Source organism: Sciurus vulgaris (assembly GCF_902686455.1).
Source record: "Sciurus vulgaris genome assembly, chromosome: 7".
Classification (NCBI taxonomy): domain Eukaryota; kingdom Metazoa; phylum Chordata; class Mammalia; order Rodentia; family Sciuridae; genus Sciurus; species Sciurus vulgaris.
Window position 1 is genome coordinate 42,092,788 of NC_136467.1, and position 13,273 is coordinate 42,106,060.

The following is a 13,273-nucleotide window of genomic DNA, read 5'->3' on the forward strand; positions in this document are numbered from 1 at the left end:
TAGATTATCTGTCTACATTTTCCTACCAAAAGGCATGATATTTTAATTATACAATAATACATATGACATTTTCCTATGAAGATTATTAAAATAATAAAGAAATAATAAAAATCTAAAAATATAATTATTTGTGTTTATTCTCCATAATAAGCACCATAATAAGCTATTACATCTACTCCTAGCGATTCCTAGCAATTTACAACTGTGGCACATCAATTGACATTGTGCTTTAGAAAACCAGACCTTGGGGAGAGGGTATGTCATTATCTTTCCATAAAAGAGTTTAAATTATTTGAGTTCTCTAAATGAAGGAAAGTTATAAATGCATTTGAAATTTGGGAAAATTTTTTCTGGTAACTGCAAAAGTTTTTGCTTTAGAATGAGAAATGAATACCCAAATGAATCTAAGAGGAAACAGGGACTCTTTACTATTTATCCTCACTTGTACCACCTATATGCAGCCAGAAAAGTTTTAGGGGAAAATCAGGAGTAGTAGAAGAAATAGAAAAATACAACCCGTCTTCTGTGGAATTAACTTGCCCTTCTCTCAAATCCTCTGTGCCCTTGATACCATTTCTGACACGGTAAAACATCAGGGGATGGTTTCCTTAGGCAAGTCTACCCAAGACTCAGTAGACCAAAATCAGCCCTTTTGATGTCTCTTAATGCATCATGATAATTGTCACTCTTTTGTAATGTTATTTTTCACTACTTCATTTCTCAAAATTCCTTTAAGAACCCCTGGGCAATTTCACAAGTGGATTGAAAGAGCTTGACCTTTGTACCTTGCAGGTAACAAAATCTTTAGGATTGTCCAGTTATAAAAATCGTTTGATTCCAACAAGCATCTGGTGAGACTTAACACCTTTTCAGAGGCACTTGATTTTTCACATATTCCAAAGCACATATATTTGGAGGTAAATAATGGCTGCCTTGATTTTCTTCCTGTCCTTTGTATTCAGATTTGGTTCAGGTTTAAGTAAACTATACCTTAGAATGTCATAATGTTGTATACAGTTTTATGCCATTAAGTATCATCGTGACATTACACAAGGTAAAGGCATTCATCTGTCTAAAGAAAATATTAAATAACTAAATACTGGAGTTAATATGATATAGGAAACTATTTTTCTCTGAAGTTTGTGAAAACCATAAGATAATAAATTTCTACCTTTAATGACTTGACTCTTTTAATTTTCAAATCTTATACAAATGGTTCTTTGCTGGAACATGCAATTGAAGGTAACAAATCAGGCATTGTCTGGGTATGAGAAAATATCTTTCTGAAGTCTAAATTGGTAGCATGCTCGTACTCAACTGGACAGAAGCCTAAATGTTCATCATTTCCTGGCTAAAGTGTAGGGAGACAGAATTGGCACACTGTGCATAGGCTTCATGGGATCCTCTGACATCTGATAGCCACAGGCAATGACAACAGTGATGGAATTCAATCCCTAAAGAAAATGCAGTGTAGCAATAAAACACAAGGGGAGATGTTTAATTTATCTTTAAGTTTAAATTGTGATATAAATTCCCGTCTTCTATGAGCAGAGAAATGTAGGTGCATGTATGCTTTTACTAGTTTATCTCTTGTTTTTTTAGAGTTGCCTTTACAGATATATTAGTGGAACTACCATGAACTTTCATCTAAAAATTTAATTGATGATGTTCCTGCAAAAACAAACAGAAAATCTCTGCCCATGTAAATTATTCTTGCTTCTGTTTGATATAAGCTGTAGAGATTTTATTGAGTATCTTGGTTAAAATCTGTGACTCCCACTTAGGAGAAAGCTTTTGAACCTACCCAGAGCAATGGGCTGTCTTCATTTGTATAAAGCTGAAATATCAGAGTCAGAAAAAAATTAGAAATTGAGGCTTTATCTTTGAGCTTGGTCTGAATTGTGAAACTGAGTTGTATATACTCCATTTATCATAGAGTAAAACATAAATGCTCTGAAACATGACTATTTTTCAAAATTATTCTCTTTTAGTTTTATTTTTGCTAAAGTAAAATATGAAGTGCAACAACTGGAAGTATTTATCTACCACTTTAGAGTTATATCCCTTCACATATTTAAGGCATGGTGTAGAGAATTCATTTACCCCCCACCCACACCTCACTTCTCCTTTTTCCTGTATGGCGTTCCTAATCCTGATTTTTTTCAAGATTTATCTTTACTTTTCCACTCTGGACTCCTGCTCATTTCTATTCTGGTTGCTGCTTAGCACTTATTTCTTTTAATCACATCTGCTACAAACATAGAACTAAGGGAAGCCAAAATAGTTTCTGGCACTGCTTCTTTCATCGGTTTTTTTATTTATTTATTTATTTATTTATTTATTTATTTATCTTTTAATTTTTTACAGACTGCATTTTGATTCATTGTACACAAATGGGGTACATCATTTTGTTTCTATGGTTGTATTCAATGTAGATTCATACCATTTGTGTAATCATACATGTACATAGGGTAATGATGTCTGTCTCATTCCACCATTTTGTATACTCCCTCCCTCTCATTTCCTTCTACATAATCTAAAGTTCCCCTATTCTTCGCTCCCTCCACACACCCCCACCTCCATTATATATCACTCTCCACTTATCAAGGAAAACATTCGGCCTTTGGTTTTTTGGGATTTGCTTATTTCACTTAGCATGATATTCTCCAATTCCATCCATTTATTTGTAAATGCCATAATATTATTCTTCTTTATGGCTTAATAATATTCCATTATGTATATGTATCAGAGTTTCTTTATCCATTCATCTGTTGAAAGGCATCTAGGTTGGTTCCACAATCTAGTTATTGTGAACTGAGATGCTATAAACATTGATGTGGCTGTATTATTGTAGTATGCTGATTTTAAGTACTTTGGGTATAAACCAAGGAGTGGGATAACTGGGTCAAAAGGTGGGTCCATTCCAAGTTTTCTGAAGATTCTCCACACTGCTTTCCAGAGTGGCTGTACCAATTTGCAACTCCACCAGCAATGTAAAAGTGTTGTCTTTTCCCCCACATCCTCATCTGTTTCCTGATGCACAGAATTCTTACCTTTCAGAGAATCCTGCTATGATACAATATGCACCATCTAGCCTCACAACCCCTCACCCTGCCCAGTGCCTTTTTCCACAACCATGTTAGGCTAAGATGCTCTGATAGGTTATTCAGGCAAAATGACTTTCAGCAACAAATCCAGCAGAAGACTCTGACTCAGGTCTGATTCTCTCACAGGAATTCCAGAATTTCTTCTTGCCTTCTGTGATTGAATAGCAGGTATCCATGGAATACAGACATTCACACAGATGAACAGTTCTATGTCCATGGGGGACAGGGGACAAATGACAATGTTAAGGCTTCATATCACAATGAAAGTAGTACTTTGTTTAAGTCTTTCATTTTGAAATCTTCATTCCATCTTTTTATTCCGGTAAATGCCCACTTGGGAGTATGAAATGGCACCTGAAAACTGAATCCGTTAGCATTTCCAGAGACTGTTCTAAATCTTTACATTTTACTTGCTTTATGGGCCTGAGTTATACAAAACACCTATCTTCTACCCAACTTCTGTTGGTTTGGATAGGAGGGAAGAAGAAGAAATTCACTCACAGGGGAAAGTCCAAGTTGGTTTTTTCCGTTCATTTGAAGATGATTTAGCACTGATTGACCTCCGATTTTTAAGATGGTCCTTTGCTCCCCTTAAGACTAGACTAGAATTGTCTAATGTACACATTGTATAATGTGATTCATCATGCTATTTAAAAATTTCATTAAAAAAGAAAGATAAATCACAGAATTAATTTAAATAATATTTAATCAAATATATCAGAGCTCAAGTAGAGAAGCACAAATAGGAAGAGATTAGGGAGACTCATTTATATGTTAAAAAATTATTACCTTTCCACTCCTCGGTTTATACCCAAAGGACTTAAAATCAGAATACTACAGTGACACAGCCGTATCAATGTTTACAGCTCAATTCACAATAGCTAAACTATGCAATCAACGTAACAGATGAATGAATAAAGAGATTGTGGTATATATACACAAGGAGTATAACTCAGCCTTAAAGAAGAATGAAATTATGGCATTTGCTGGTAAATGGATGAAACTGGAGAATATCATTCATGCAAAGCAAAATAAGCCAATCCCAAAGAACCAAAGGCTGAAGTTTTTTCTGATATGCGGATGCTAATTCACAATAAGGGATGGGGAGAAGAGAGATATTTTGAACTAGACAGAGGGGAGTGAAGAGAAAGGAGGGGGTATGAGGGTAGGAATGATAGTAGAATGAATCAGACATTAATTATTACCCTATGTACACATATGATTACATGAACTGTGTAACCCAAATCATGTACAACCAGAAAAATTAGAAGTTACACTCCATTTAAGTATGCTGTTTCAAAATGCATTCTACTGTCATGTATAACTAATTAGAACAAATTGAAAAAAAAACCCTCACTTGTTAGATTAAAAAAATTATTACCAGATGTTTCATTATGTGATCATGGAGACTGGTCAACTAAGTCTGAACCCATAGGACAGGAAGCCAGAATGGGAACACATCATAGGCAAACTTGAACTCATGGGTATGGAATAAAGCTGTGATCTACAAGGAGAATTTATCAATTGTCCAGGGAAAACTCAGACTTATTTTTAAGAATTCTCAAGGGAATCAGACAACCAACCCAGCTTACCTAGAATCATCTTCTTAAAGTCAACTGATGAGGATCTTTATTATATCTGTCAAATATCTTTAAGTAATTCCTAGATTAGTATTCCCTTGAAAAACACATGGTAGCCTAGCCATGCTGACACATCTATAAAATCATTACCACCAATATATTCAACATAATATAATTTCAAAATGTGATTAATATAAAGCTAAAAAGATATTTCTTTTTTAAAATCAGATCGTCACAATCTTGTGTGTATTTTGCAGTTATAGTACACATCAATGTGGACTAACCACATATAATGTGCTTAAGACTAATAGAAGTCTAGTGACCGCTGCATTGACAGTATAGGTTTGAACAATGACAAAAATTTATTAGGTTGATTATCATGTATTTTTAGGGGAGTGTTTCTCAACTGGAGTGCATTTTGTCCTACAGGGGATATTTAGCAATGTGTGAGGTATTTTTCATTGTCTTGCCTGAAGGGTAGTGAAGGGAGCTACTGGCATCTAATAGGTACAGGAAAGCTGCTGGCATCCTAGAATGCACCGGATGACCTCCCCATCCCCACTTAATGACTCACCCAATCAGAAAAGACGATGGTGCTAAGTTGAGAAACCCTGCTACACAGTAGAATTTGGAAATCTTAAGGAAAGATAAAATTGTGAGAAAGGCAGGAAGATGGAAGTTTCCAATGCCCTTTGGAATCTTTCCCTTTCCCTTGGAGAAAAGTTTTCAGAGATGTGAATAAGCATTTCATCTTGTCCATACCTCGATGACCATATTCAAAGTCAGGGATGGGATAAGGATGGAGGAACGACAGTGAATAATCAAGTGAATGATGAATGGAAAACATGGAGGAAAAAAATTCTTCAGTGATGGATACTTCCTTAACAAATAAATGGAATTTAGTAGGTGCCTTTTTCTGAGGATATTTAGGGTTTTCCTATGGTTGGTCTTGATTTGGTAGACTCCAGGAAAATTACAAAATGCAAATGCAAATTTACAAGTGGAGAATTCAAAATGTGTACAGTGATTAGTACTATCTCAGACCATCTGTGGAATAAAGTTGTGATAAATAAATAAGTAAACCTCATTAGCATTTTTTCTAAGAAAAACCATGATATTTAAGATTAAGTCATTTTCCAAGGTAGTAATCATATTTGTAAACCTTAATCTCAAATTTACTTCTATCCAAAGTAATTGCAAATTCAGAATAAACTTCATTTGCTAAGATTTGGCAATGTATGTATATGGAAGCTAGCAACAAATTGAATATATTTGTTAAAACATGATATTTGGGAAAGATGTGCAACTAACTTATTCAATGAAAAGAGTCATAGCTGCTTGAAGTAATTATTGGGTAAATGCAATGCCAAATGCTGATTATAAACACATCTTAGAGTCAGTGATTCTGAGATATATTTTCTATTAGATGTTACAGTTCATTTCAAAAATTCTTAATTTAATATGTAAAAACCAAATCTTTCTAAATCTAAATGACATTCTTATTGAATATTCTTAATTTGTATTGAGAGTAATTGAAATAAAATGTAATTATAGTTTGCAATCAATTTGTCACTGAAAGTCATGACAACATATCTGTCAGTGCAAATTTTAAAGCTGTTTCAAATAACTGATTTTGAGATGATTCCAATTTTTATTGGAATAAAGTGATTTTACATAGCAGTATTTTACAAACTATTTTTTAAAGATATCAATAAGGTTATTAGACATAAAACTGTATACTTTGTGATGAAATTAGAAAATTTAGGTCATAGCTATGTTTTAAATTTTATACTTCAAAAAAATTTTTAAATTATAAATTCTGTTTTTCCCTAGAAATACACAAAGAAAAGACTGAAAAGCAGGATAAATCTGAAAGAAAAATTCAAACTAAAGGTAATTATTTAACTTTATGTTTATTCTTATTATTTCACAATATATATTTTTGTGTATTCATATGGAAGAAAGAAAATGTGATTAATGTGTTTTTTCTTTTAATATTTTTACAACAAAATTTAAATGTGACCATCTTTAAATTATTTACAACTTTTTTCTTACTAAATCACACCACAAATACATTTTTTGATGTGAGCAAACACTTTTCTACTTTTGATAAGTTACTGTAATGAGTCAGAGTTCAATTTTTCTTTAACCTCAATTTCTCATGCATTTAAATTCTTTGGTGTAGAAATGCAGAGTCATTATGTTCCCTCACTGCAGAATGCCATGTCCCCACAGCTTTCTTCCATAGCCTCAAGAGGTAGAGGGACAGTGACTACATGATGATTAATATTCCTTTTCACTGAACTGACTCCAGGAACTACAATCTTGCAGTAGAAGCATTTTAATAATGGCCAGATTTACCTTTCTCATCTGACAAGCATCACTTTTCCGTGGTTGCTTATGTAGTCATAAAACTTCACAGAAACTTGTAGGAAGCAAAGACAATCAGAAGGTTGTGTTTCTAAATATGGTCAGGTTTTCCCAGGACATTTCAGTGATACATGATTTTGGGTTAAAATTAAGAATCTCATAATTACTATAGTTGTATGATCAGAGAAAGGTAAAAAAATTTCCCCAGGGATGAAAATTAAATGTTGTCCAATATTTTTCATATGAAAACTGGCTAATGTAAAATCTACAGTGAATATGACAACCACCAATAGTAAAGTTTCAAATAAAAGAAATTCTAGTTAACCTTAAATTATATTAGCGTGTATATCTATATTAGTGTTATGTTGTTGCTGTTTTTAAATATACTTCATGGACTTCCTTTTTGTGAGGGGCTCAAATCATTCTTTAGACATTATGTCTTTAATCCTAATGTTTGAGTTTGTTCCAGATTGGCCAGCCAGTCCTTACACAATCAGAACATTGAACCTCACTTGATTGAAATCTATTTATATTTGTACTTAGGGAACTCATGTCTTCTTACTGTTTCCTTTCCTTTTTTGGTTCTTAATTCCTTTGGTCAGGGAAATTGGACACAGCTCTTGGGCACTGATCGACTAAGGGAGCCATGACTGAATTGGCTGTGTGTTTCCATTTGCTGTACGTTAAATAGAAACTCAACTGGTTCCACATGATTGGGGTCTCTGCCGGTTTATCTTGCAGACTCTACTATTAATTTAATAGCAGTGCTGCTGGGATGGATGTGGTGATGCAGATGGCACCATTTGCATTTTGGACCTGGCTTTTAGAATCTTGCTGTCAAAGCCTTTGAGCAGTGGGCTGTAGAGTGGGTTTATTAAACTAGTGAGTCTTCCTTAATTAAAATAGTGAGTTCGGCTGAAGTTTAAAATAAATTTCTCCAAACCTGGGCTGGAGATTACCTGACTGCATTTCTTGAGTAGACCAAATCTATTTTGTGAAAATGGATATATCTCAAACAAGAGAAAATGGGACTTTGGCTTAGTAATACTGAATGGGGCATCAGAGGCAGTTTATCATTTATTTTTTTCTCCACAGTTTTTCTGTATTAATGTGAATGCAACATTTAATTTTACTCCTCAGTTTCCTATCTGTAATCCAGTTAGAATAAAACCAACTCTGTTCACAAATACTGCACTGGTGACATATAGTTTTATAACTGTCCATATATGTAGATAAATACTGTGTTCTGTATGCCATTTTTTTTTTCCTGCCACAGATTCATATGGTACTCTGAAAGTTCTCAGGACTATGTAAATCCTTAGAAAAGCTTTGGGAGTCTATACCTGTTTGATTTATTCATCAATATAAATACAGAAAACCAAAAAAATGTAATCTCAGGAAACAGATTTCCAAAATAATTCCATATGAATATAGTAATTTATTTTAATTGTCAAATAATTAATCAATTCCAATTCTTAGTCTTTGTCATAGAAATTTCAGTAATTTTTATAGTCATCCACATTAAGTGATTTAAATAAATATGGGTCTTTCAATTATATTTTGTTCCTCTGTTAATTTTGTTTGATGTTGTTCATCAGGGAAGAATACAGCAATTTCATGCAGCTGAAGAGTAAACCTCTTAATTCATAACCTGGCAACGAGTATCTGTTATGGTGTTTAGCATAAGCCCTGACATGTTAGTTAGGGTTGACTTTCAAACTAATTTAGCCTTGGTTTTTATTTCATCTAAAAGAGATAGAAATTTATTTTGTAAATATATTCAGGATAATGTATTTACTTGTGACTTTGTATTAAATTCCTGTAGTAATACTGTGGAATATTACATTTGCTTAGGAGAAACAACTAACCACCACAACTTAAGTTTTCTTAGATTACCAAACATTATTTACCCAATTATTGCTCATATAAATAGTCACTGGTGAGTGGGCAGATTGAGTTCACCACAATACCATAAGTTGTGGGAAGTGGGCAGTGCACTTCAGTACAAGTGAGTTTAGAGAATTCTGATTTCATATCAGGGCTATGGTTTCAAACATAAGGTTTTATAGGTCAAAATGGACTTGCAGAGTCCACTTGTATTTACAACCTAATATTTTGTATATTCTTGTTTAACCTGTGAGACCTAATAAATGTCCAGATGGAGATGAAAATAGGCATTCTTGAGCCCATGACTATTTCAGATGAATGGATGTCCATTGTGGATGTAGAGCCACATTTTAAATGATGAGAAATGGTGACCAGTCTTTTGTAGCCCTCAACAGTCGGGGATTCATTGTGGTCATAAATGATTCTGCCCCCAAGTGTCTTAAATGAGACTTACAAACAATCTCATTGTAAAGAAAGTCAGAGACTTGATATTTGTCATACATAAATAAAAGGCCCCAGTCATGATTATTCAAGAATTCCCCTGACCCATGGTACATTCCTGGACATGCTTGTACGATAAATAAACTAAGAGCATGGTATATGATTTTTGACAAAGTAGGATGATGCCATTATTTTCTCCTACTTTAAGAAAGGTCTTGAATTAAACAATATGGGTGAAAATCCAAGTCTATTAATTTCTGTCTCTGTGACCTTGGACAAGGTGATTAATCTTCCTTAGTCTTTGTTTCCTCATATGTAAAATGGGGATAATGGAATTGTTGTAAGGATTATGTGGTGATTATGTAAAGTATGTAGGAAAGTCTTAAAATAATTCTTGGTTAATTATAAATAATAACTACCAGCTAATTACCAAAGTCCTCTTAATCACTTCTGATTAGGAAAGTGACAGTCCCTTGTAGGTTTCTTATCTGCATTATACTTTCTCTACAGTGTTTAATACCCATCTGACAATAGGCTGGAGGAATTTAAGATGTATCATCCCAAGATCTTCTAACATTACATTAAAGTACCTGTACTGTCATGCCATATTTGTGCTTCTCTTCTTAAAAAAAAATAAAAGAAAAAGAAAAAACGAAGAAAGATATATGAGTGTTTATTTGTCACAAACCAAATACTATACTTTCTTATATATAATCTAATATTTTACTTAATCTTCATAATGTCATCCAATATGGTAGGTATAAGACCATTTATAACTTAGAATATTGAAGTTTACCTGTGTTCAGTGATTCTTTGTCTCATTTTAAATAAGTCATACAGTCAAGTTTTAGCCACAGTTCTAACTTAAGAACATGTTGTAAGGTCAGATGTGGTTTACCAGATAGGAGTCAGACCAAAAGTGGTTGAACAAGGCTTTAATGGGGTTTGATTCTCCGGCAAGATTCACCAGTCCTCCAGGGTGAAGGCCAGGGTAGAGGGCCAGGGAATCTGTGCGTGTCCCCTGCTGGCCAGAGCCTTTATAGTCTGGAATTGGTGGGGGAAGGCTTGAGGCTTTAGTGTCCCCCTGGGTTTGACTGGGGACTCCATGGATTGACAGGCAATTTCAAGAGGCTACTAGGGTTTATCTGCCCACGTCTGATTGATTGTTCTTTGGCACGCATCGCCTGCCTGATGTCCCACCCCCATACAGTTGCTCAGACCTCCTAACACTTGTGGCTTTCCCACTATATTCTGTCTAATGTCCCTTCTTCTAGTTTTGCTCTTTTGTGCCAGAATTTCCTCACTGCTTTTAGATCTATAGTTGTCTCTAAACCTGTGGTTAGGGTCTTGATACCTGCTGGTTGACCTCACTGTTCTGCTTTGATATCCACATGTCTACCAGTGTCCAAGCACCATATCCATTCTCTCCCCAACAGTCAGTGATCCTTATGACCGGTGTGGTCTTGTCCAAATCTGATAGCTTGCCTGTATTGCAAGCACCAGATTGTCTATAATCTGTATACATTACTAAGACTCTTCTCTCCTAATTTTAAAATTAATAAATTTAAGAAATATAATAATACACAACTTATCATTGATGAAAATGCCAAATGGCTTTTTATAGGTGTATTAGTTTCCTGAGGTTGCTGTAACAAATAATCACAAACTTGGTGTTTTAAAACAAAACAAAGCACAAAACAAAACATGATTTTTTCCCCTTTCATAGTGGTTCTGGAGACCAGAAATCGAAGTCAGTTTTAATGAGCTAAAATCAAAGAGTCAGTTGGGTTAAACTTCCTTAGAGGCTCTAGGAGAACATCCGTTTCTCACCTCTGGAAGCTTCTGGTGGCTGCTGATATTCCTTTGTTAGTTGCTGCATCACTCCGATTTCTGCCTCTGGGATCATATTGGCATCTCCCCTTCTGACTACAATCTCACCCTACCTCACTCGGGCACTGGTAGACATGTGGATATGCACTATAATAAGGATCCATGTAATCACTTTTAGGCCCCACCTGGATAATTCAAGATAATCTACATACCTCAAGATCTTTGACTTAAGTCATATTGAAAAGTGCTTTTTTGATATATAAAGCAGCATTGGCAGAGTCCAGGGCTTGGGGCTTAGATATATTTTTAGAATGCTGTTATTTGACTTAACCCTCTGAGCTACACAATTTTTGTGTCTTTTCAATGATTGAATAAAATGTAAGCCACTGGATCTAATTACTCACTAAGATCCTAATGTCAAAGGAGTAATCAGAGACAGAAACATTTAGAAAGGGTAAAAATGTCTTGACAAGTATACATGTCAGTCTGATTTTAGAGGGATTGATCGCTACATAAAAAATACAAACATTTAAATGTAAGATTCACAAAATGGATGAGACACTCAGCTTCCAGTGGTCTATTCAAGATGGAAGAATAGCAACAGAATCACCAAGATTTTATATGTTCAGACACCAGCATAACAAAAGTCAGGTATAAAATTATTATTGTTAGAAAACTCAATTGTAAGTTGAACCCAGTGGCACAACCCTGTCATCCAACTACTTGGGAGGTTGAGGAAAAAGGATCAGAAATTCAAGGACAGCCTCAGCAATTTAGTGAGAACTTGTTTCAAAAACTAAAAAGGACTGGATTATAGCTCAGTGGTTGGGTGCCTCTGGGTTCGATCCCTAGTACCACAAAAATTAAAAACTATAAAGAGAACTCAGGTATGTGGGACATAGTTAAGGTTTCATTTTGGGAACCAGAAACAGTAATTTTTGGTTTTACATGGGGAGCCTGGTAGCTTTCTTTTTAACCTTAACAATGGTTTGAAGGGCTGGGGACATAGTTCAGTTGGTAGAATGCATGCCTTGCAAGCATAAGGCCCTGGGTTCAATCTCCAGCACTGCAAAACAAAACAAAACAAAACAAAAACAATGGTTTGTGAAGATCTTATTCACAATGGATGACAAAGAGTATGTATGACCAAAGTAGTGCCATGATTCCCTTTAGACATTATAATATGAATTACTCATAAACATTTATAACATGCATGTATCTTCAATTAAAAACTTGAAAACATCTTAAGTACCTTGAGTATTTTCTTAATTGGACAATCCTTTCATATCTCATTTAAGACACTGACTAATTTAGGAGCTCATATTGTTTATTAATTTTTATATTTGCAGTGACTGAAGTTATAGAATGTTATAAGACTCTGAACCCTGCTATATAATTCTTATCCACCTTAGCATAGGTAACCATTGGTCAACTTTATGTTGCTGTGACAAAAGTACCTGATAAAAACAACTCAAAGGAGGAAAAGTTTATTTGGGGCTTATGGTTTCAGAGGTTCAGTCCATGGTAGACTGACTCTGTCACTCTGGGCCAGGGTTAAAGCATGACATCATGGCACAAGGGTATGTTAGAGGAGAACTGTTGAGCGCATGGCAGTCAGAAGGCAGAAAGAAGGAGAGGCCTAGGGATAGAATATAAACCACCAAGGCACACCTTAAGTGTCCTGCTTCCTCCAACTATGCCCCACCTGCCAGTAGTTACAACCCAGTACAGTAGTCCTTTCAAATTATTAATCTATCAAATGGATTATGTTACAGTTTTCATAATTTAATCATTTTACTTATTGCTACATTATCTCAAGCTTTTAGGGTACACTTCATATTCAAGCCATAACAGTAACTAAGAGGCTTCTTTCACTCTATATTCAAAGTCCATTTTAACATACGTTGCATAAAATGTCATCATTTCTTTATCTAAGAACAAGGAGGTTCAAGTTCAGTGATCTCTCAGACTCTTGGAGTCATCAATTCCAGTGGTAGAATTCAACTCTGATGGAACTTTAGAATTACCTAGGTGGCTTATTAAAAATATATATCTATT

General features: G+C 34.7%; 1 protein-coding gene across 1 annotated transcript in view; it reads left to right on the top strand.

Annotated features, from left to right (window-relative positions):
• TRDN (triadin) overlaps window positions 1–13,273 on the top strand; it is a 441,243-nt gene that overhangs the window by 92,905 nt on the left and 335,065 nt on the right. Inside the window, 1 exon segment of the mRNA XM_079147356.1 lies at window positions 6,521–6,580. Within this exon segment, the coding sequence (XP_079003482.1) occupies window positions 6,521–6,580 (60 nt within the window).